The sequence below is a fragment of the Parasteatoda tepidariorum genome, chromosome 9 (assembly GCF_982258835.1).
Source record: "Parasteatoda tepidariorum strain Cologne lab strain chromosome 9, Ptep-v5.0, whole genome shotgun sequence".
Lineage (NCBI taxonomy): Eukaryota > Metazoa > Arthropoda > Arachnida > Araneae > Theridiidae > Parasteatoda > Parasteatoda tepidariorum.
Window position 1 is genome coordinate 41,458,243 of NC_141763.1, and position 25,208 is coordinate 41,483,450.

Genomic DNA, 25,208 nt, shown 5'->3' on the forward strand with positions numbered 1-25,208 from the left:
ATTTCTGCGAGCTATTGGTATTTTATAATGTATATAACTGTTTTATCTGATTTTATTCACTCTTATTTCCTACCCATGAACCGTTTTACCTTTTCTGTGTATTTTATAGAATTACGCTTTTATTGATTTTATGAACTTTTAAAAATACGTGTCTTGAGATAAACAATTTTATTCGTTTCATTTATTTTACGACAATGAAACTATTGTGTGCAATTTACCATTAGATCTAACTTACAAATTGTTTGGCGCAGCATATCCTCCTTTGGATCTTGTGCCATAAAACTTCTACATTCAATCAATCAATCATCACCTTAGCATTTATACGTGGTGTTAGTATTTTTAACAATATTTGAATGTTTTAAGCATGCAATTTTATTCAGTTTGCAAACATCGTACCTCCTTCGTATCATTTTACTCATTGTATTTAATATTGTAGTCATACCTTTTATCTAATTTCATAAACTTGTACTATTTTATCAATGAAAATTATACAATGAAAGTGTTGTATGCATTTTGACTTTAGCTTTTAAACTGTTATACCGTGTTGTTTGGCGCAGCCTGTCCTTATTTGGAGTTTGTGCCATTAAACCTTACATACAATCAATCAACCAGTCTGTATGGGTTTCCAAATTTTTTTTAGGTTTCGAATAAATTTATGGTCTCGGCTCAAAAAGTTATTGTTTCAAAATATGATTGTTTATTAAAGTTACTAATGGCAATAACGGGATGTCATTGAAGTAAACCATCTATGTACATGTTGCAGAAACCATGCAATAGTTTTTAAAGTTTCGACTTTTTCTTCCTCAGCTCTAAATTTCAACGCACAGCTTATTTCGTGTGAAATAACAGCTGTTGCATTTGAAACTTTCATTTTCTGAAAATGATTGTTTTCTAAGTGCCCTAAAGTAAATTTTATCTCTAATTTCAACTCATCATTTTCTTGGTGGTAAAGACTTTTACCCAAATGCTTTGATTGAACCTTAGAAGAGAACTAATCATACTTATCTAAAAAATATTGAGGTAGAAGGAAATACTTATTTCCTGGAAGGCACACGTTGATATTTTTTATGAGGAGAGGCACATCACCTATAAAAGTGGACATTTTTGTTGAATCACAAGGATGGGGTATAGATGATTTATCCACAGCGTTTCGGCAACACTTAATGCCCAAGTCTTTCCAGGTGGCTCTATTTGATGGCCCCATATTCATTGTAACGTTAACAAAGATACCTATCTTATGGCATTCTTGGATAATTTGTATGATTATGTTTTTAAATTCAGTTCCAAGCCTTTTACCATTGCTAAGATGAACAATTACTCGCTTCCAGTGTGTGGTTATGCCTCCTAGCATAAAAACCAAAGCATTTCTGGCGTTTCCTTTTTGTGAGGAGATGTTACATCCCCAAAGTATGTTCCCGAAAAGGGTCATACTCAATGCTAGGAGTTATAGCCATCTCTTCAATAGGTATATTGCTTTTCTTTTCTTGGCTATATTCAAAGTTTTTTACTTTTACCTCCAAGAACTTTAATCCTCCAGAAGAGGCCTGGTACCTTAGAATTAAAATAATTCCCTAACCCATAAATGCCCCCCCCCCCCCCTGTTTACTGATCTAGCTAGCCACAGCCCAGGTGGGCGTAGAACAACCAGCGAGAAAAGAAAAATTTATTGAAGAACAAAAGTAATGACAATTTTTACATAGACGTATTTAAAACATATACGCAAACAATACGTAAACAATGTGATATAGTGAAAAGTTTGGTTTGATAGTGCAAAACATTTATTTTTTTTTAAAATTTCGTTGATTTTCTTTTACAATGAGTGGATAGAAAATAAACACATTTAGAAACAAGGCCACTTGTAGTTTATGTTAATTGTTGATAATTTATAGAAAAAGAAATTTTTTTATTTTTTATTTTTCTCTTTTTTTTTTTTTTTAGAATTTTATGAGGTGATCATTCTCTGCTAGAAAGTTCATGACACCATGAAGCTTTTTGTTTAAGATTTTGTTGGTAATGAATGAAATTCTCCATTCTTTGATGAAATTCGAGTTGGGCTTTGACGCGTGCCAAGAAATAGTAAGGGGGTATTCTAGAAGATAGTGTTCAGGGTCACCTGTTTTACCAAATGTGCAGTTATCTGTTTTTGTTATTTTTAGGTAGTAGAAGTATTTTGGAAATGGTCCATGACCTGTCAGGAACCATATTTCCTGTTTCGTTAAATTTTTTTTCTTTAGGGAATGAATGTCTTTATAAAGGTTGAATAATCTTCCAGTATTTGAATTGTTTTAATATTCTTGCCATTTTTTGTTGATTATTTTCGTTAGTTCTGATTTTAGGAATGTCTTTGGAAATGGATGAGGATAAATTGTTTCTTTCGAGTTTGCCGCTTCTTTTGCAAGTTTGTCCGCCAATTCGTTACCTCTATAATCATCATGAGCTTTAGTCCATTTAATTTTCGTGTTTGAAGTATGGAGGAGTGTACAAATGTTCTTTATTGTGAGATTTCTGTTATTGGGTTTTAGGATCGATTGGAGAGCGGTTTTGCAGTCTGACCAAATTTTTGTTTTTTGTCAGATTAGAAGCTTTAATGAATTTTAGACATTCATAGATAGCTAAAAGTTCAGCCTGGAAGATGGAGTTGTTGTCGTCAAGTTTGAATTTTTTTTCAATTAAGTTGCTGGCAAAGGCAAAGCCTGTTCCTGAGGGTTGCTTAGAACCATCTGTGAAAAAATTGTTTTGTCTAATCAAGTTTTTTGTTAATCAAGTTTCAAGTTATCCAAGAACTACAGTACATCTTGCAAAATTCCAGAAGGAAACTTTATATTTTCAATCCTCCTTTGCAGCGTATGTTTAAATGTATAAGGAAGATTATTGGCCAACAAAGCATTGTAGCCATTAGCTCCAGAAGAAAATTTAGGCCCAATGCGGTTTTAATGGTTGCATTAGACCATTTTGACAGACCGAGAGCTTCTATCTGGTCTGCATTAAAAACTTTTTCAAGGGGCTGGAAGTTCTGCTTCAGTTTCCTTTTTAGTTTAAATGGCTTTAAGGATTTTTTTTGGTCTTGCTTTTAGGAGTAAATTTACATCCTTCAATTTTTTGTTTTCGGATTGAGACTTATGTAGCTCATTTATAGAGTCATTTGATGAAACAACAGTTTCTGGAAAAATTTTAGGGGGATGTCTTATAATAGGAAGCTTCCTTTTAACACACAGAGAAGATTGGCTATAAAGTGTCGAAACAGCATTCCTTTTTAGCTCTTTTTTGCCATTTTTTGTTTCTAGCTCCCACTGGTCATCATCAAAATGAACCTAAAATACAAAAAAACTGTTTTACAATTTTATACTTAAAATGAAAAAGAACACTTGAAATGAAATGAAAAAACACTGCCCAGTTGTGCCCATACGTGAAGACGGTACTGATAACAAGCAAAAATTAGCTAAAAAATTTTATTTGCTTTACACTTTACAAATGTTCTCAAAAGCTATGACGTTTCTCCCCTCAATTCTGTTCTTCTCTTCCGTGATGCGATTGGCCTTTTTCATCTCAGCTATTAAGGGAAATTGGTACCTCCTATGTCCGCAATGTTAAGTTGCCCTTTTTTTGATGTACTTTTTATGGCAAACTACTGCATAGAATTGCATGAAATTTTTTCTACAATATATTTGAACATTTTAGATTATACTGAAATGAGCTTTTTTGGATTTCTATTTCGGTTTTTGTTTTCTACTAATTTATGTGCATAATAGTCAAAATTTTACAATTTTTACCTATAAAAACTATTTAATATTTCAATAAAAGCTCATTTCAGTATAATCTGATTGACAAAATAAACTTATGGTAAAAATTTCATTTACCTGGATATCACCAATTCTCCCAAAAGGTACATCGAAAACACAAAATCAATGTTTTGAGAAAACAGCATTTAAAGATAAAATTTATTTTTTTTCAAAACATGCCTGCACCATAATGAGATTTATTTACATTTTTGAAATGACCCTCTTCTTCTCTCTTTTTTAACAATCTTTTTTTCTGCCTCACTTCTTTAGATTGTTGGGAATGAGCATATTTTCCTCTTAATAAGCGTTCCTCGTCAATGCGCTTCATGGCTCTCGTCATGTGATATCCAGGTTCTATGTTAATTTTTTCAATGGTTCTCAATTTCATGATGTTTGCAACATTGAAAAAGCTTATAACATCATAAGTTCCATCCATTTGTACAAAAGCAGATTTGGGTACCCTTGACCAAATAATGTGGTTGACACTTTCGTTTGGGTTTTGTGTGTTTCCATGCACACACTTTTTGAGTAAATCTGGGTGAGAAAGATCCTTTAAAATGGGTCTCATTGTTTCTACAACTGCAATAGGCAGATTGTTCTTATGCTCATACACTTGATTAGCTGCTTCAGCTTTTCGAAATTTGCACCATGACTCTGCGCCAGGTGGACAGAAGCCATGTTGTGGTGCATCATTTGTCGACAGTAGTGGAGAAATGTTGCCCACACTGCCTGTCTCATCGAAGTGACACTATTCAAATTTTGCCATACAGGTGGTTATCAAAATAACGGAAACACTCTAGATCTTGAAGGAATCTTTTATTAATATTGCGTAGGACCGCCTTTGGCATGTAAAACAGCTTGCATTCGCCTAGGAATCGAATCATACAAATTCTGAATAGTGTTTAGAGAAATATTGTACCATTATTCATGGAGATATTGTGCAAGTTCCGTGAGAGATGCCGGTGGAGGATATCTATTCCGGATTGAAAGCTCTAAAATAGACCACGACGGTTCGACTGTATTGAGGTCTGGGGACTGTGCGGGCCAAGGTAGATGTTCCACTCCATCCTCATGTTCATCAAACCATGATTGGACAACTCTGGCTGCTTGAATAGGCTCATTATCATCATAGGATGGACCTGGTCTTCTCCCCAGTGATCCTTCCTTTCGGGGTTACGATTGAACCGCTGCCCATACCATGGCCGATCCACCTCCATGCTTGACAGTTGAATGGAGGCAATCTGGATCATACGCTTGTGCAGGTGTTCTCCAGACATGTACCCGTCCTGTTGTGGGGAAAAGTGTGAAAGATGATTCGTCTGACCATATAACAATCTTCCACTTATCAATCGACCAGGTTTTATGGTTGTGGCACTACTCTACACGACGTTTGGCATTAGCACAAGTGGCTTGGGAATTGCTGTTCTGTCGTAAATGTTCTCTTTATGAAGGTATCTCTTAACTGTAATTGTTGACACTGGAGAATCCAGAAAAATAAAATTGTGTGTTTACTGAGCAGCACTTCATCAGGGGACACACCGTCTGCAAACACACAGGAGCCTTTCTGTTGTTAGTGGCAAAGCCAAAACTAACAGTGCCCCGAGGCCCCTAATGATAATACAAGCATAAAGAATAATAATAATTACCACATTAAAAATCATATGAATTTGCAAGAGAATCACATTCAAGTTAACAAATATAGAAAAACAATGAAACGCCCCCAAAGCACATTATAAATAATCAAAACGATAAACAGTTACAGTTAATAAAAGTGAAAATTCCAAATCAGCTCAAAAATAAAGTGTTGACACCTAGATGTAAATAAACAAATTAAAGAGCAATAAATTTTGAAAATGAAAACCAAATTGTTCACCGTCTAGGCCTTCTTAGACGGGCTTCAATATCGGCCAAGTTAATAGAATTTGTTTAAAATTTCCTGAATCAAAACATCAAAATTATTATATTGTTACTAGATTACTGGAGAAGGTCTGTGCTCCTTTATAGCCAGTCCTCTAAAAGCATCTGCACCTGTCAATGTTAACACTCTCTCTTCCAATTCCGTCAATTCTTTTAAAAAAGGACCTCCTCCGGAAAAAGAAAGATGTAAATGTTGTAATACAATGTTTAGTATTATAACATTCGTCAACGAAAAGTCTTCCACCCATGTTCAAAATTATATTTTCCGCATCGAAGCAAATCTTCGTTTTTCCGCTTTTGTGAAGTCCATGTCCATAATAAAGTGGAGTCTTAGAATGAAAGTGGTTTTAATATTTCGCTTTTTTCATTAAAGCTGTCTTTACAAAAATTATTATTTATTTTGTTGTTTGTTTCACTTATTTTTTGCATGCTTGTGAGCTTAATTACATAACTACGGCCTAAAAGCCATAGTCAAGTATAAAGACTTTATTACAGCGGTATTCGAACCTGCTACTGCCACAGCAATCATTTGTATTTGTTTACTTTATGCCAGACGCTATAACAGTTTTTGAGCTTTATGTGCAAAATTATGAGCTTATGGCTTCTTAATACATTGCAGAGATTTTATTGAATTGAATTTAATGTAGGGTTTAATGGCACGAAGTTCACAGAAGGACATGCTGCTCCACACAAACGGTTTTAAAATAAATCTTAAGTAAATGTATATTAAAAATTTTTCTTATTGAAAATCATACGAAATTTATAAAGCTGAATACAACGAAACAGGCGTATTTAAAAGTGAGTAAAACGAGGTAAAATGTAAATATAGTAAAGCTTTATAAAACAGTTGCATTCAAAGCTGAATAAAATCACATAAAATTGTAAATAGGATAAAACAGTCATATACAGTATAAAAGACCGATTGCGCGTAGAAACGCAAAAATGTTAGGATGATGGGAGCCACCTAACAAATCCTGCAGAGTTAAAATAGATTGCAGAGATTTTAATTGTAGTACTATGTAAGCTATAATTTAATGTTATATTTTTTTCAACTACAGCCATAGAGGTATTTTAGAGAAGGTCTATAAAAGACCATGACTGTTAACAAAAGAGAATTCTTGAAGGTCAAATTTCCGCCTGCGATACCAAAACGTATGACGAAAACGATTCTGAACTTGAAATTTTTTAATTTTTAACTATCATAAATCTTTGTCTACACCAGAACCTTAAGTTGCGTATATGTTTTCAATTTCGATCTGTAATGGCTTTTGTTATTCATATTATTTGCAATTCTTATCTTTTGAATACTCGTTGCCCCCTGATACGCAGTCGTTCCATATTTTCAATTCATGCAGTGAAAATTATTATAAATCACGAAATGAAAATTTTAAATACACGATTTGTTTTAAAACTTACAATTACTTAAAAACTATTCGACCGATTTTGTACAAATTTTGTCATTTACAATTTCATTCATTTAAATCGAGTAAAAATGTGTATACCTTAACAATTCAAATTTTTTCTAACTATTATTAAATAGATAAATAAATATTAATAAAAATATTTTTTACCTGTAATTATCATTGTCTAAATGAATGTTATAATTGTGTACAAAAATTTTCGATTCGCTGAAACGTTTTCGATTCTTTTCGTTTTAATTCAAGCGAATTACCCAAAAAGTGAAATTAGCAATGGTCTTAACATCTATCAAGCGCTCTGCTCTGTCCCCGTTGCTGCAACATGGTTTGGAGTAACAGGTGTCGGGGACTCAAAAGGCGTCTCCAATAACCGCTCACTGTGGCACGGCTCAGAGCTTGATTCAAATTCATCAATATTGAAACTCAACTCTAAGAATGAGTCTGCTGGAGATCCAGGAAAAATCACTTCGTCAGTAGGTCCTATAATATAAAAAAAATATAAAAGGATATTTAACTAGTCACTTTTTACAAGAGAGGTGCCAGGGACCTCATCTATCTACAATATTCATTAAAAAAAAGTAACAAAACTAATAAACTTTTTCGCAATAGCACATGTCAGAAAACGTACCGGTGTGGAAAAATATAAACTTTTAGCTCGTTTTCAAAGAGAGGGTGTAATACTGGACAGAATCAGTAAAAATTGTTAGAGATATGTTTCAACAAAGCTGAAAATTTATATAAATAATATACTGGATACTATACTTTTACTGGAGAAGACATATGCACCCATCAATGTTAATACTCTCTCTTCCAATTCCGTCAAATCTTTTAAGGGAGGTCCTCCGGTGTCACGTGCATGTTTATCCCTTTTTAAATATTTTTTCTTCATTTCTTGTTTAAAATCAGACCAAGACAGGGGTGTCAAACACCAAGGCTAATTTGGGCCAAATAAACAATGCTTAACTTTAGGTGGGCCGCAAAAAATCAATATTCATAGAAACAAATATTTTTATTTTGAATAGTATATTGTAATAAACATTATATATTAAGTTAAATTATTGTTTACTTCCTGATACTTGAAATCGCTTCTCTGCTACTATCTTTCCTATTTCGGGAGAAATTTTATTGACCGAGGCTACTTTCAAAATTGACCCAACGTGAGCGTTATTGACACGGTTTCAGACAACAGATTTCCATTCATAACAGAAAATATTGCTCGCACAGATAAGTACTTCAAAACATGAAAATATTTCATATGCTAATTTTCGAATATTATCAAACCTTGCCGGTAAATATTTGTAAAATTCTGGCACACCCACTTCAGTGAATTTTGTCTTCAAATTGAGTATCGCTGAGTCTATATTTATTGAGAAAATCGAAGAAAATTTGTCTAAAATTTTCCTTTAATTTAAAGATTATTTGTTAATTTCAACTCTATTAACAATTCCCTTTAAATCGTAGGGGGTGGGGGAATTACACGTTTTACTATAAATTTCAGTACGAAGTAAAAAATGCACGTTTTACGTTTTGCCAAACGAAACATGAAAATCGTCCCTCAACGAGCATTTTGGAACATTGAAATGGCAATAAAAAAAATTTTTTCACCTTATTTTGAAATTTGCTCTCAACAATTTTTTTCTTCTTGATTTGGAGAGTGTCAAAAAAGTTTCATGGCATTGTCATCAAAATTAAAGCGCATAGAACTGTTTTAATTTCTAGTTCGAAACAAGTTTTTGCAATAGAAAAGCAAAATAAGAATATTATCAAATATTTTATAAATTTTTACGTAAATTAATAATTACATGCTTTTTTATATAATAACCAACTATTTATACATTAATTTGATAATAATAATTAAAATTCTTTTTTTTTTAATAATAACCAATTATTTATACATAAATTTGTCAAAATATGGTATTAGATATCAGAACTAACGCTGAAGAGAAGGCAATATTTACAGTGGAAAAAAAATTGCTATAAAATACACAATTATTTAATTTTTTAAAAATTTGATTTATGAAATGATCATTTATGACAGCATATAATCAGAACTTGCATAATTAATCACAAGTAATAAAATTAATATTAAATATAGTAAAAAAAAAAACACAAATTATTCGATCTTTTCTACTTTCAAAATATTTAATTTCACAATAAGGTAAAAGAATTTTTAAAAAAATCTCTAGGTATGATATTTTGCAATAACATAACAAACAAAACATTTTTAGCAAATTCGCAAAATTTCCACACTTAGACGTACACATAACATTTAAAATCTGCCAGAAGCATATGATAAACTGCATTCATTTTGACTTTTTTTGCACTTGTTTGGCCTTGTAGACCTGACTTTGGCATCGCCGCTTTTGGGACAGTCTGCGATTATTTTGGGCCTGGGCAATCTTCATTGAACAACAGCTTCAGTCATAGCTATTTCAAGGCGAGTCCGAGATACAGACGTATCTTTGGGACATTTTCGCCAAATGCAGCTGTGCACTCATTTAAATTTTGAGTTTTGTCTGCAACGCTATGTGTCAGTATTTATTTCAATGGAAGCTAGTCGTTGATAAACAGGCATCACTTTTTCAAGAGTCTCTTCATATAAATATAATTTTATGAGATTGTGGTGTTTCATCTTTAGCCAAATCTCGTTGGGAAAAAAAACACCAAGAAGAATCACCAACTGGGCATTTGCTATGCTTCGGCCTAGCGTCTGTTTATGTGCAGTGCATAATAGTTGCAAAAACAGCAGTTTTCATTTTTTGCTCATTAGGAGCATTGTTTTTAATAGCATTTCTGTAATAGTTCTGTAACTTAGATATGCTTGCCTCAGTTAAACCTCCTTTCTTCCGCCCTCCAAGAGTTACTTTTTTACCCGCCACTCATTCACAGTGTTGCGTAGAGCAGTGCCAATGTGTTTAGCGATATGGTTTATACATTCCCTTTTTATAGAACCGCGTCCCTATCATACATATTGCTCTCAAGAAGAAGTGAAAATATCTTTCAGTCACCATCACTTAAAATTGACACATAACGCATGTTGCAGGAATCAATAAAGCGTTCCCACATAATTTTTGCAGCATGCATTTCCATTGACCCTGATGTGCCATTGAAGTTTCTTTCGCACTCAGACAAATGGCCTTCATACCAAACTGCAAATTGTGGTGATCATCCCCAACTGTTTCTCTGTTTTGACAGTACTTCGATAAAATTCCGTAGTCCACAACAAGGTCGGTGAGTACATCTGTTACTACACCAATTCCTAAATTGGAGGTATGGCCCCGCTTTTGCCAAGTGCCATCAAACGACACGCTTATATCCATTGTAGCATCCAGGAAGGATTGACAGATTAAGAGCTCTTTCTTGATTCTGTGGAAGGTGGTGCATAGCCATTCTTAGTTGGTGGAGCGATTTGTCTGGTTAATTCCTATAACGATCGAGACTCTAGCATACTAAATAGATGTTCCGATCCTTGCTGTCGGACGCTCTTCTTAGAGGGACACGCGGCGTTTAGCCGCACGAGACAGAGCAGTGGTAGGTCTGGGATGCCCTTAGATGTCCAGGGCTGCACTCGCGCTATAATGAAGGAATCAGGACGACAGGACTGGGTAACCAGTTGAACCTCCTTCCTGCTTGGAATAGGTGCTTAGTCACCGCAGGTGGCCAGCCGGTTCTATTCCACAGAAGTGGAATAGAGAATAACTGTAACAAAACTCTAAGTATCCTGAGATGATGGATGCTACTTTTAGGTAGACAAACAATAGAAAGTTTAAGTGGAAGTAAATTCACAATAAAAATATAACATCATAAACTTTGAGGCTCACCAGGTAGAAAAATATTAAACATATAAAATCTGTATTATTCTTTGGATTTTAAATTAAAAACTAGTTTTGGTTTCACTTCAATTTTTGGAGCTTATTCTGCTCTGTGGCTTCCGGAAAAAACTAGATATCTCACGAATGGTAGCTCGCAGAGTAAAACGATTGGTGTCATTTTATTCAAAACAAAATGCAGTTAAATAATACATCAAAATAAAAATCGATTTTTTTTTTTTTTTACAATTTTACAGCAGTACTGTCTCCTGAATAATAATTTAAAGCTGAAATATGCTACGATACATATGTCAATATGTAAAATAAAAAAAGACAATTTTATACGTACTTGTTTTAAAGGCCGAAAGAAGCTTTCTCCTCTTAATTGGCTTAAGAGAGATTATGTCTTCTTCCTCTAGCAATGGCAGATAGATCATACTTTTTGTCAACTCCTGCTTTTTTTAAAAGGCCGATTTCGAAGTTGGCAAATTCTTTATCTACTTCAAGGATTCTTTTTATTTGATCACGTAGCTCATCTTCAAAATTAGTGTCCATTTTGAAGTAAGATAAAATTTCAAATGACAACTATCACACAAGTACAATGCACGATTACGGCCACGAGTTTGCAGAGTGGAAATGGTATCTCGTCATTAAATTTTTCACTGATGTGTGCATCGTACCGAAGAAAAAGAAGGGAAGCACTTTGAGAGGCATAAGCAAGCGGTAAAATCTTATCGTACCCAGCATTGACATAAGAGGTATTGTTTTTAGAGTGTATTTACATACCTCCTTGATCTCCGCACAGTTTTAATATTCTGTAAAGCATTAAATGAAATAATGTTGAATAAAAAAAAAGTGATTTCAAATGAAATATTTTCTTTTCTTTAATATTTTGTCATGAGGCCTTGGCGGCGGACGACTTCGGTCATTCGATTTGGCATGCTGTTGATAAGCTTAGCAGCAAATTGACGATCGTTCTTTAACTCTTCCCAAGCTTCCAGGACTTCGCCCCGCAATTCATCACATGATGGAGTGCTGGTGAGAATCAGCTTCTTTTTTAACTGAGACCATACATTTCCAATGGGATTCAAGTACGGAGAATTACTTGCCCATGCCATGGGTTCAAATGCCTGCTGGTTTAACCAGTTTTTAGCGATCTTGCTACGATGTATCCCAGAGTTATCTTTCTGGAAAACAAAGCAGCCATCCTTAAAATGATTATGCAAGACATCTGAAATCATAGTATGCTCAAGTAAATCACGATAACATGCTACATCCAGACGACCGTCGATCCGATGAAGAGCTCCAAATCCTGATGAGGAGAAGCAGCCCCACACAGGTAACGAAACACGGCCACTTCGGCGTATATTCTGGAAATATAAGGGGTTATTACGCATTCCAGCAGGTCGCCAAACCCTTATACAACCAGAATAATCCGATTGACTGCAGCTTTCGTCCGTGAAAAGCACTCTACCCCAACCATGTATGGTCCAGTTTAAGTGTGCATTGGCAAATGCTTCTCTACCTCTTTTTTGCTCATTAGTGAGAAAATGCTTCTTCTCAGCTATTCTACTCGATAGGCCTTCGTCATGACGCCTGTTTCTTCTTTTGTCTGAGATGACATCTAAAATATGAAGAAAAGGAGCTTTTAAACAATTTAAAATATAAATAAGTATAGCTCATTCGATCAGCAATTCTTATACCATATATTTTATATATTATTTGATTTCCTTTAATGTTCAAAAAGGTTATATGCTTTGTTTAAGGTGTCCCAAAATGAGACTGACAAATTTAGAAGAGTTATAAGAGACATGAAGATACTGAAAATTTACCATATTGCATACGTCTTAAATCAAGTTGAGAGGGTAAAAATCGCAAAAACTCGTTTAGGTTTCGGGGACACTCTGGAAAACAAAGCTATGAAAGATATTACAAACTTGCTAATTACTTAAACTTTCATTTCGCTAATAGTTACGAACGTTACTCGAAGTGCGCTCTATGATGTCATTGCATATTCTACAATGACATAAAAATGATTTCGGGTGCTCTCGAGAATATGTTTAATATGACTAACATCAACTGATCTCTACTGCTTGCATCTTATAGATTCAGAACCTGCATACGTTTACCCTCTCAACATGTTTTGCAACCTCCATGTTTTGTGGTAAGTTTTCATCTTGATCCCGCTTTTCCCATTCCTGATTCGTTCGTCGAATTTTCGCAATACAAAGTCTATCAGCGGTATCCAATTTCTTTTCGGTTGTGGAACACAAAATCAACTCTCTTTCGGAACCCCAATTTTAAAAATAAAGTAAATAGACAATTCTGAGAGTCTTAACCTTTGAAAGACTACTTATTTTTGAAAATACTTAATAAGAGGAATGAAATTTTTTCATATTTAATCATTAATAATCCCAAATGAAGTGAATTTCTTTATAAAGGAAACAAAAACAGAACTGCTTTAAAAGTCGAATTGGCTATAGAGAAATTGGTTGCTTTCTTAACGAATTTTGTTATTTTTATTTAGATTTGAAAAGTGCGATGGGATATATTAATACAATTTATTATAAATAAATGTCTACTCCAGAATTTACTAATTATATATTAATATTAAAAATATAATTTTTTTTATAAAAAAAAAATATCACTTTTCCATTGGCATTTTCCTTTCAACATTTTGTTTCAACAATTTTGTTTGAAGATGCTCCACAATCTCCGCTTCTCTTTGTGAGCCCAGAGCAATCGGCATTTCACCACGGTCTGCGGTGACGGGGAAGCGAGGTAGATGTTTTGGTATGCTGCTAACTTCGGCAGCATGCATTATGACCGCAGTTACATTTTCAACTGCTTCACTTACATTGCTAGCGTTTACCATATCTTCAGTGATATCAGACGCTCGATATTTCATAATAAGTTTGACAAATCCAACTGTTCCAAACACTTCGTTTACAAAAGTCTCGCCATTTTTAATCCACAAGGCTCTTCTGTCAGTATTGGGAGAAGTAGCTTCTGTGAAAAAATTGCGTTTGGGTGATCTTTTAGTTGAGGTCTCCGAAAAACAAGCTGCTTTATTATCCACATGCGAGAAAATCTGCTCACTTACAGTAACTATCTCCCCTCATAAAACTCTCAACACTTCACAAGGTGTAATATCACAATCAGAATTCCTCGATGATGAAGAGGAAACTATCGCTGAAGAATTAAAAGAACAACATGTAACTGCTGTCCGTAGAATTAAGATACGTAGGGATGGTAAACTTATCCCTACGAAACATCTGATTCTTACTTTTGACACGCCGAAACTACCATCTTCGGTTAAGCTTGCCTGGCATAACTGCCCCATACGACCATATGTGCCAAACCCATTAAGGTGCTTTCAGTGCCAAAGGTTTGGCCATTCTAAAACATCTTGTCGTAGCAAGCCAATTTGTGCCCACTGCTCTGGTTTTGACCATAGTGACACTTCCTGTGAGCTGCCAGCCCTTTGCAGTAACTGCAAGGGCGCGCATGCAGCATACTCCAGGAATTGTCCAAATAGCCCCTCCCTCACAGCCCAAAAATAAAAAAATTCCGATTCCATTAACACAGAACAACAAAAAAGCCCATATTTAATTTTACTGGACCTTCAGCACCTCGTAGACCTGTCTCAACATCTCCTCCACCTACAAAAACATCTCGGACAGATTTCTCAGTAAAACCTCGGCCTGACTTTACGCAGCGCGCGAAGTCAAAACTCCCTCCGAGCGAAAAACCGGGACTTACCCGGAAAAAGAAAAATCCTAAATTTAATCAGTACTCTAATCAATCTGCTTCTGCTATTGCACAGAAGGCGGATGATATTTTAACGTTACATCCTTCAGAAGATGAATCGCTTCTTGATGAACTTCGGATGGATGACGCACCTCCATCCACATCCACTTCTACATCCAAGAAAAAGAAATAATGACAATTTCCCTTATTTCTTGGAACTGTCGCAGTGCAAGAAATAAAATCTCTGATATCAGAGATATTGTATCTAAATATCAACCTTTATGTCTTGCGCTTCAAGAAACATTTTTGGTTTCATCAGACAATTTTAAACTTCGCAACTATGTCTGCCATCGAAAGGATTGCGTTGATACTAATCGACCTAGCGGTGATGTTGCAATATTAATCTCTACAAGTTTCCCATCATCTCTCATTTCACTGTCGACTCCATTACAGGCTGTTGCCGTTCAAATTTACGTTAACATCTCCATTACAATCTGCTCTGTTTACTTACCTCCACATGCTGCTATAACTCAAATCGATTTAAACTCATTGATTCATCAACTGCCCACACCTTTTCTACTATTAGGGGATTTTAATGGTCACAGCGAATTATGGGGTAGTTCCGACTCCAATGCTCGCGGATGTCAAATAGAAAGACTCATTATTGATCATAACTTATGTTTACTGAATCAAGGAGAGGACACATATTTTCATGCACCCACACAGACTTTCCATTGCATTGATTTAGCTTTATGTTCACCGGCAATTTTACCATTCTCACAACTCTCAGTTGATGATGACCTTCATAACAGCGATCACTTTCCTGTCATCATTTCATATTCATTTACTAGTAATATCACTCCTAGACCCTCTGTCTTCATATATCATCATGCTGATTGGAGTCTCTTTAATCAGCTTGCTGATATCACTGAAGATATGGTTAACTGTAGCAATATAAGTGATGCAGTTGAAAACGTAACTTCGGTCATAATGCATGCTGCCGAAGTTAGCATACCGAAAACATCTACCTCTCTTCCCCGTCACCGCCGACCATGGTGGAATGCCGATTGCTCTGCGGCTCGCAAAGAGAAGCAGAGATTGTGGAACATCTTTCGTCGCTATCCAACAAACGCTAATTTTGTGGCTTTTAAACGAGCTAGAGCTTTCTTTCGTAGGACAAGGCGCCAAAGTCAAAGGGAGTCTTGGAAGCGTTACGTTTCATCTATCACATCTACAACGTCTCCCAGACAAGTCTGGTCGAGAGTTAAAAAGGCGAATGGTATGTACCGTGAATTCCATCTTCCGGTGTTTGAAAGACACGGTACTATTTACTCAGATCCTGTAGATGTGAGTAACATCCTAGGTGAAGCTTTTGCTGCCGTCTCCAGTCCTGCCAGTTACAGCCGAGCGTTTCAAAACCATAAGCGCGTTGCGGGGAAAAAATAAACTAAATTTTGTGACTCGACAGCAACTGCAGTATAATCAACCATTTACTTTTACAGAATTACTACGAGCAATTGCGAAAGCTCCCAATACAAGCCCTGGCCCCGATGGAATTACGTATTGCATGCTACGCCACTTGAATACGTCTCCTTGCGCAATATTCTCGATCTTTTCTATCGAATATGGTTAGAACAGATATTTCCAACTAATTGGCGTGAGGCAATTGTCATACCTATCTTGAAGCTAGGTAAGGATGCGACAAATCCGATGAATTATCGCCCGATTGCGCTGACGAGTTGCTTCTGCAAAACTCTCGAGCGCATGGTAAATTCTCGACTTGTCTATTATCTAGAGAGGAAACATCTAATCCCCGACTTTCAAAGTGGATTTCGCAAGGGCAGATCGACTATAGACAACATTGTTGCTTTGGAATCGCGTATTCGTAATGCTTTTGTTCGACGTAGCCATTTTATCTCTATCTTCTTTGATATTGAGAAGGCGTACGATCGAACATGGCGTTACGGCATTCTAAAGGTTTTGTTTAACATGGGTCTTCGAGGTCATCTCCCTGCATTTATAGAAAACTTTTTGAGACAGAGGTATTTTCGAGTCAGACTGGGTAATACACTCTCTGATGTCTACATTCAATCTGAAGGTGTTCCACAGGGTAGCGTTCTGAGTGTCATACTTTTCATCGTTCATGTATCTCTCATCTTACATATTTTATCACCTACAGTTTTTGGTTCACTATACGTTGACGATCTCAACGTCTCATGCTCAGGATCTGACATGCGAGTGATTGAACGTCAACTTCAACTTGCTGTGAATAAAACCATCAAATGGTGTGATGAGAACGGGCATACACTTTCCCCCTCCAAAAGTTCATGCATGCATTTTTGTCGGTTGCGCAGGTTGCATAATGATCCCTTCATACATATTAATAACATTGCTATACCCGTAGTTGATGAAACTAAATTTTTGGGAGTGATTTTCGACAAGAAGTTGACATTTGGCCCTCATATTAGACAGTTGCGAAAACGCTGTGAGAAAACTATGAACATGTTACGTGTCATTTCAAATACGCATTGGGGTGCACATACCCTCCAACTGCTACGGAATTTCCGTAGTTTCAGAAATCTACTTTTCAGACGGTAGCAAAACTAATGTCTTAATATTTAAAAAAAATTAATTTTAGCGTAACTTGTCCACTATTACTTATAAAAGTGCAGGCCATATGGCTAGATTCTTAAGTTCTGATAAAAGTTTTTTGAGAGATCCATTTGCTTTAAAAATTTCTACTTTGGTTCGCTACCACTAGAAAGAATTATTTTCAAAATTCTCATAAGTTGGAGGGTATGGGTGCAGATCGTATTGCCTTACTACGGATATATCGAGCACTTATTCTATCGCGTATTGATTATGCTTGTGCAGTATATGGCACTGCCTCAGCTTCTCACCTTAAAAGGTTGGATACAGTGCATCATACTGCCTTGCGTATATGTAGCGACGCATTTCGTACTTCTCCAGTTGAAAGCCTGTATGCTGTGTGTCACCAATTGCCTCTAGATTTGAGACGCATGCAGCTCAGTCTAACATATTATTTTCACGTAGTCTCATCCACATCACACCCTCTTAAACGTGAAACACTTCCAGTAAGTTTAGAGCGGATTTATGATGCTCGACCCTCACATGTTCGTCCTTTTAATGCTCGCATGTGCTCGCTCAACCAATCATTCAATATCTGTGACTCAACAACACAATGTGTCGATCACTCGCTTATTCCACCTTGGAACGTTTCACAATATCATTTTCATTCTCCATTCGATGTACAGTCCGCAAAAAAAAAAAACGAATCACCCTGAATAACTTTCGTTCTAATGATCGGATTTTCACGAACTACGTGTCAATCTTAATGGTTCCTGGGGGTGACCTCAAATATGCTAATTAATTAGTTCTAACTATTAATTAAGTTACGAAATTGGACAGAAAAGCGCACTTTCTCTGAATAAACATATATTTTTTTTTACGTATTTGGATTCTTAACCTTCAAAATATAGGGGGTAGCCGCAATCTGGGAAATATGGTCCCCATAGTTTGGTCAGGAGAGCGATCCTAAGTTCGTACCTCTTAATGTTAATTTCACTTTTTACGTTTTTAGTCATATTTTTAAAACTATTAAAGCAATTCAAAGAAAATTGCACCCACTCATAAAACTCTATTACCCAAAGATAATTTCATGAAAAAAATAATTTTTAATAATTATTAATTATTTTTTATTATTTAATTAAATTGAGGATGAAAAAATTTTGAATTATAAGGTATGAATTTTTTTATACAATATTAATCTACATATTTTTCAATTGAAAAATCTAAAGTTTCAACTGTTTTTATTTATTAGAAGCTGAGAAAAAATAAAACTAATTATTTTTAAAAAAATAATTTGGCGTCAATAAAGAAATAATTAAATGGGGCGATTAATATTAAAATGTGATAAACTTGCGAGGAACTTGACTTCGCGCGCGTAGCGTAAAATTTCATTCATATTTTTTTCGCTAACAATCGTTTGCTAATCTTTTCATTTTTATTTCTTTCAAACTATAAAATAGGATATTTCTTTTTTAGTCGTTTAATATTTTATTTTTCCATTTAGTAAAGAAATTTGAATAAAAAACACTTTATTAAACGAATGTCTAGTTTTATAAAAGCGTGCTTCTGATAGAATATGATTGATTATACACCAGATTGTGCTAATTTAATGTGATTATTTTTTGATTTTGTTTTTAAATATCTGATACAATTTCAATAATATACATACGTATGCATAGATTTGGAGTAATATATTTATCAATTTCTTGATTATATATTTTATAAATATTAATAAAAATACGTAGTCAAAATTTTTTGGCATCTCTCACAACATCGCAAATTTCTCAACATCTTATAGGGTAAACTAACCAATGAAGGAACACTTAAACTTAGCTTGCCTTTAAAAAAAAATCATAAAAATTTCTAAATTTGTTATTAAATGCAAATTATGTAAAAAAAAAAAATAGATAACTTACATAATATTGTTTTAAGCTTTTGGTGGTTTAAATAATAAGTAGTAAGATAACCAAGTGAAGGAACAGTTCTTACCAGTGAATAAACACTACATTTTCAAGTGAATGAACACTTAATTTTGAGAATGTTTGATGCTCGTTAGGAATCCATAGGCCACACAAATGTTTAAAAACAAGATTTTTCTTGGAATTGCAACATATAATCACAGTTAACGTGGAAAATGTTACTTTTTTTTCAGTCATGGAATGGAAAGTAAAATATGCTTGAATACATAGTTAAAAAAAAAATTTCATTTTTTTTCCACACAGTTTAATAGTCAATTCTAAATTATGAATGTTTATTATTGTGTAATCCGATGACGCTTTCATTATTATTATTATAATTGGATCACTTTTTTGCTTACTCTTTTCCCCATATTTTTTGAACTTCTTTTTTATCTTAAGTATTTTTTTTCTCTTCGTCATACTTTCTGCTTTAACTTTTTTTCAGCTCTTTCAATCTCTTTAAATTTTCGTTCTTTTTCTGAAGTTAATGCAAAAAAGTAATTTATTTCTTTTTCTTTTGATTTAACCTTCCTCTTCTTTCCAAATTTTTGGCCAATGTAAATGTATCTTCGAAATTTCTTTTGATTTTCCAGTACCATTTCTAGAATTCCTCACTAGATAATAAATGAGAAAAAGGAGTTTCGAAATTTGAGTAAAATCCATCTCTCATTGACTTATATCTAGTGAGTCATCAGCAGTACTTACCATTTACTTATGGAACCAATTGTTTTTGAAACTAACAATGCCTCAAGAGGACTTATCTCAAAATCAGTTTTCAAGATACTTTCATTATCAATGTTAGTTGTATCAGCTTCAGTGCCAAAATTTGATTAACCAAATGTTCTTTTTGAAATAAATTCTTCAATATTGAGAAAAGCACAGGCTATTGGATATTTGGGAGATTAAACTTTTCTGTCAGTGTTCCTTTAAAAATTTGCAACATAACTTGTGAGATTTCCATCTCAAGCTTCTGCAGAAATAATGCATCGTTACTCTCAAAGCATGTGTTTTGTTGATAAGCTGTCTTGCTCATTAACTCTTGGTGTCTATTTTGCATGCATTTGTTCAACGTTTTCTACATCGAATGGAAAAATATCACATTTCATAAGAGCATTTTAACTTCATCAGTTGATGCCTCAAAATCTTATTTAAAAATGGATGTAAAATTTTCTCGACATATTGTTTTACAATTCTTTTGTTTTCAAGATCTAACGGGAGATTTCAATGAATTAGGTAGAAAAGTAAACCAGAAAATTTGTTTTTATGAACAAAAACTTGCTCAGTTTCAAATTGATATGAGATTTATACCTATCCAGAACAAGCAAAATAGGGAATTTGATAGCATTTTTAATTAGCCATGGGTAGAAACATTTGCAATATATTTACAAAATGTTGCTGCGATCATTGTTTCATTTCAGGAATCGCTTTTTCCAATGAAATATGTAGCAGGGACTGATTCTGTAATATCTCAAAGAATTCTTCAGTAAGGAAAAACTACCAAGGGAGGTACTTTTTCTTTCCTGGGTACTTTGGAATATAAATCCTTCTAATTTTTAGGGAGAAAAAATTTTCCCGTTTAAGGGCAGTATTCAACCCTTGCTTCGCCCGTATTGTAAATGCAATCACTTTCTAAAAGGATACCAGGGCTACTTCCCTCCTAAATATTCTTCTAAAGTTCTTAAAATCAGTATTTCGAATATTATTCTCTAAGGGAAGTTTTACTTTTTGAAATTATCTTCGCATTGCACTGAGTCATCGGTGGATGTCGCCTTAAAAAAAAACTTCACCCATTTTTTACCTGGATGATTGTCTTTAAATGAATTTTTCCTACCAGTTCCCGTCAGGACATTAAAGACCGCAATAAGATAAAAATTTAGCTAATTATTGGCACAAAAGCCTGCAAAGAAATTTTCCATTCAAGCTTTTATTATTATATTTAGTCAGTAAACATAGTTTATTAAGGTGTCTAAGGTATGATGTAATAACTAATCACTATATTTATAAAGATAATAAATAATATAAAGATAAATTTCAATTGTAAACGGAATTTTTTGATGTCCTTAAATTAAAATGTTAAAACTTGCAGCAAAAAAAAAATACTGCATTGATTTCATTTTCAAAGTAGTGAATTATTATTTTTTCAATCTAAGAACCTGTGCCTATAACTTATGTAAAACTTATTTTAATATAGAGTGAAATAATTTAATATGTTGTGTAACTAAATGGATAATCCCAAGAAACTGAATCGAAAATATAATAACGCCAATGATTTAAAAAAATAATGGATGTAGCGTCCAATAATAAAAGTCGCAAGTTATTCAAGCCTGACAAGTCTTGAGAATGGGCGATTATATTTGAACTCTCGAAACATGTTGACTTTAGTTTCCCTCTTCATATGTTTTGAAGCAAGTTGAGTTTTTATAGTCAATTATACTGTTTTACATTTGGGTCTTGATCATTATTTTGATAAGCATTTTACACTCGTTAAAGTAAACATATGCATTTTAATATTTTAACAGAATTTATGTGGTCTTTAAAAACGTAAGAGAATCCATATTGTAAAAGTTATATTTAACTTAAAAGTTAAAATTTTGAGACCAGATATTTTGAGTTAATGAAATTAAATATTTTAACTTTTAAGTTTTTGTGCCCCCATTTCAGTATCCTAAAAATCTTACGAGCTCTGTTTAAAAAGAAAGTATCATATATAAGAAAACAAATTAATCATAGTAGTAGTATTTGGTCGTAAATGTAGCGTATCTTAATTGAAGAATATGCTGTGCGACATTTTATGGTCAATTTGCGAACGTAAGTTAGAGAATGTATCGAAACATGAGGATGCTATTTGCTAATCATTTTTATCCAAAGAAAACCATGTAACCTAAATATCTAGCAGAATGAAACGATTTTTTAAACAATGAATCATACAATGTGCAACATATTATTTCAATATCTTATTCTTAAACATGACATATTTCAATGTTTTTGAAATGGCACTAAACATTCAGCAATTCCTTGAGTTATAGAAAAAAGAAATCTCGTAAATTATAAAACCTTGTGAATTTGCATTAGAATTACTAAAAAAAATTTTTCTTTTTTTAAAAATTTCTTGCCTAGAAGACTCGATTAAAGCTGTAAAAATGATTATCCCTAAAATTTTGTATATAGCTATAATAAGTTATGTTAATTTAATTTTAGTGTGAAATCCTCGAATAAATATAGCAAAAACAGCATAATCTATATAATATCAGTTAAAAGTTTATGTATTTAAATTCTAAAAACATAGAAAATCATAAATAATTTATAAATCGATACAAATTTTCTTTTCAAAGGGGATTAAAATAATTTTTTTTTTTTTTTTTGCTTTTTTGACAGAAATCAGCTTAAAAATTGTCTATTGCCTAGCAAATTTCGAGATATTTACTGTTAGCAATTAATTAAACCTCTCCCAGCAATCACAAACATTATTTCCCCTGAGGGGGTTTACCTTCTTTAGGTAAATACAGGGAGTCACGCCCCGGGGTACCCTAGTGATCTATCCTCCCTTCCGTTTCCTCTCCCTTTTCTCCGGCTTTCTCCTTTCTCTTCCCCCTTGTCGTGGTTGCCGAATTTACTGGTAAGGGCTTGTCATCTGTGTTCGATTACCACCCTGTTGTATCGAACCCAGATGGGAAGAGACCACCCGCGTGTTTGCCGTGCGTGGAGACCCGTGTCCCTGGAAAAGGGGATCCTGGCAATTGAGGGGCATCTTGGTACCCCAATACACTGCTTTGGCCCGTGCTTCAGGTAAACGGGTGGTGCATATTGGCCTGTGTGCATTAATCGGCTGGTCACAATCGTCATCTGTTGACTAGGGTCAAGACCGGGGTCACCTACTGGGCACTTCGTTAAGGGTGGAGGCTGCCTCAGGGGTGACTCAAGGTCGTATAACTATTGGTCAGCATCGGTGTTAAGCAACAGATTCCATTCTGTTACTTACATCCCCTTGGTTGGACTCCGTGGTGGGTGATGCCGCTGGTAGTCGAAGTGATTTTTTTATTTTCTATGGCTGAAAGTAGCAAGGTGTTCAGTTCCGCACACCAAAACAAAAACAGCGGAACAATCTCCTCACCGTTTGAATACGCTCGATTTTACATCATAACGCTCACAAACCCTGAAGTACCCAACACTTCATTTACAAAAGTCTCGCCATTTCTGATTCACAAGGCTCTTCTCTCAGTACTGGGAGAAGTAGCCTCGGTGAAAAAGTTACGCTCGGGTGACCTTTTAGTTGAGGTCTCCCAAAAACAAGCTACTATTCTATCTAATTGTACCAACATATGCTCCTTTAATGTGACAGTATCGCCTCATAAGACTCTTAACACCTCTCGAGGTGTCATATCACAATCTGAATTCCTCGATGATGCAGAGGAAACAATTGTGGAAAATTTAACAGACCAACATGTTACTGCTGTCCGTAGGATCAAGATTAGGAGGGATGGGAAACTCATCCCAACTAAACATCTGATCCTTACTTTTGACACACCGAAATTACCATCTTCGGTTAAGCTTGCCTGGCATAACTGCCCTGTACGACCATATGTGCCAAACCCATTAAGGTGCTTTCAGTGCCAAAGGTTTGGACACTCTAAAGTATCTTGTCGTACCAAGCCCATTTGTTCTCGATGCTCTGGATCTGACCATGATGACACTACCTGTGAGTTGCCAACCCTCTGCATTAACTGCAAGGGTGCTCACCCTGCATACTCCAGGAGTTGTCCAAAATGGTCCCAAGAGAAAGAGATACAAAGTGTCAAAGTATTGCAAAACGTGACTTTCAATGAAGCCCGGCGAATAGTAACCGCCCGCACTCCTCGTCCGGGTGTATCCTATTCTGCGGCTGCCAAGACCTCATTTTGCTCTGTCAGTACGCAAACGGACCTTCCACCTTTGCCTTCTACCTCTCATCATCAGACAAAGACTACAGTCCAAAAACCAAAATTCAATTTTAATGCACCATCAACATCAAATAGAACAACATCTCCTCCTCCTAAGAAAACTTCTAAAATTGATAACGCGGAAAAAGTCCGACCATTCCCCAAACAGCTACCAATAACAAAAATACCTCAAACTAAAAAACCTGGCATAACTCGGAAGAAAAAAGACCCAAAATACGTCAATCAACCCACTTCTTCTTCTCAGAAGATGGATTTAGACGTAGAATTATCTCTTCATCCTTCCGACGATGAATTTTTACCAGACTAACCGAAAACTTTTGACGTTCAAACACAACTAAATCCTTTCATTTCATAATGTCAATAAATTTTATTTCATGGAACTGCCGTGGCCTTAGAAACAAGCTCTCTGATATTAAAGATATCATCTCTAAATATCAACCTGCATGCTTTGCACTGCAGGAAACTCTTTTAACGTCATCTCATAATTTTAAATTGCGCAACTATTCATGCTCCCGTCATGATTTCGATGGTGGAAATCATCCTCATGGCGGTGTTGCAATTTTAACTTGTAATGCATTTCCATCTACGAATCTTACTTTATCAACCTCATTACAGGCTACCATAGTTCAAATTCACGTCAATGTTCTCATTACAGTCTGCTCTGTCTATCTACCTCCTCATGCATCCATCTCTCAAACAAATTTGAACTCACTGATAGTTCAGTTACCTTCGCCTTTTATTTTGCTCGGAGATTTTAATGGTCATAGTGAATTGTGGGGTAGTTCCGCCACCAATGACCGGGGGCGTAAAATTGAACAACTCATCCATGACCATAATCTCTGTTTGCTTAAGGGGGTAGGTGCACGAAGCAAATTTCCTATCTCGATAATGTTAAAATCACCCTATCATGATGTACCTTTTTGAAAAAACTATTTACTATTTTTAGTTAATTATTTTTTCTACTGATTCTATGCATTCTTGCACACACTTTAATCAGAGCTTTTGTAATTTAGAGTTATCGTTATTTTTTAAAAAAATATAATCTTCATCC

At 34.8% G+C, this 25,208-nt stretch overlaps 1 protein-coding gene across 1 annotated transcript; it reads right to left on the reverse strand.

Annotated features, from left to right (window-relative positions):
• Positions 1–9,730: 9,730 nt before the first annotated feature.
• On the reverse strand, positions 9,731–10,434 carry LOC147804008 (uncharacterized). The gene is made up of 2 exons (XM_087150455.1): positions 10,260–10,434; positions 9,731–9,992 (listed from the first exon to the last, which is right to left on the reverse strand). The coding sequence occupies exons 1-2, from the start codon at positions 10,432–10,434 to the stop codon at positions 9,829–9,831; spliced, it is 339 nt and encodes a 112-aa protein (XP_087006581.1). The 3' UTR covers positions 9,731–9,828.
• Positions 10,435–25,208: the final 14,774 nt, after the last annotated feature.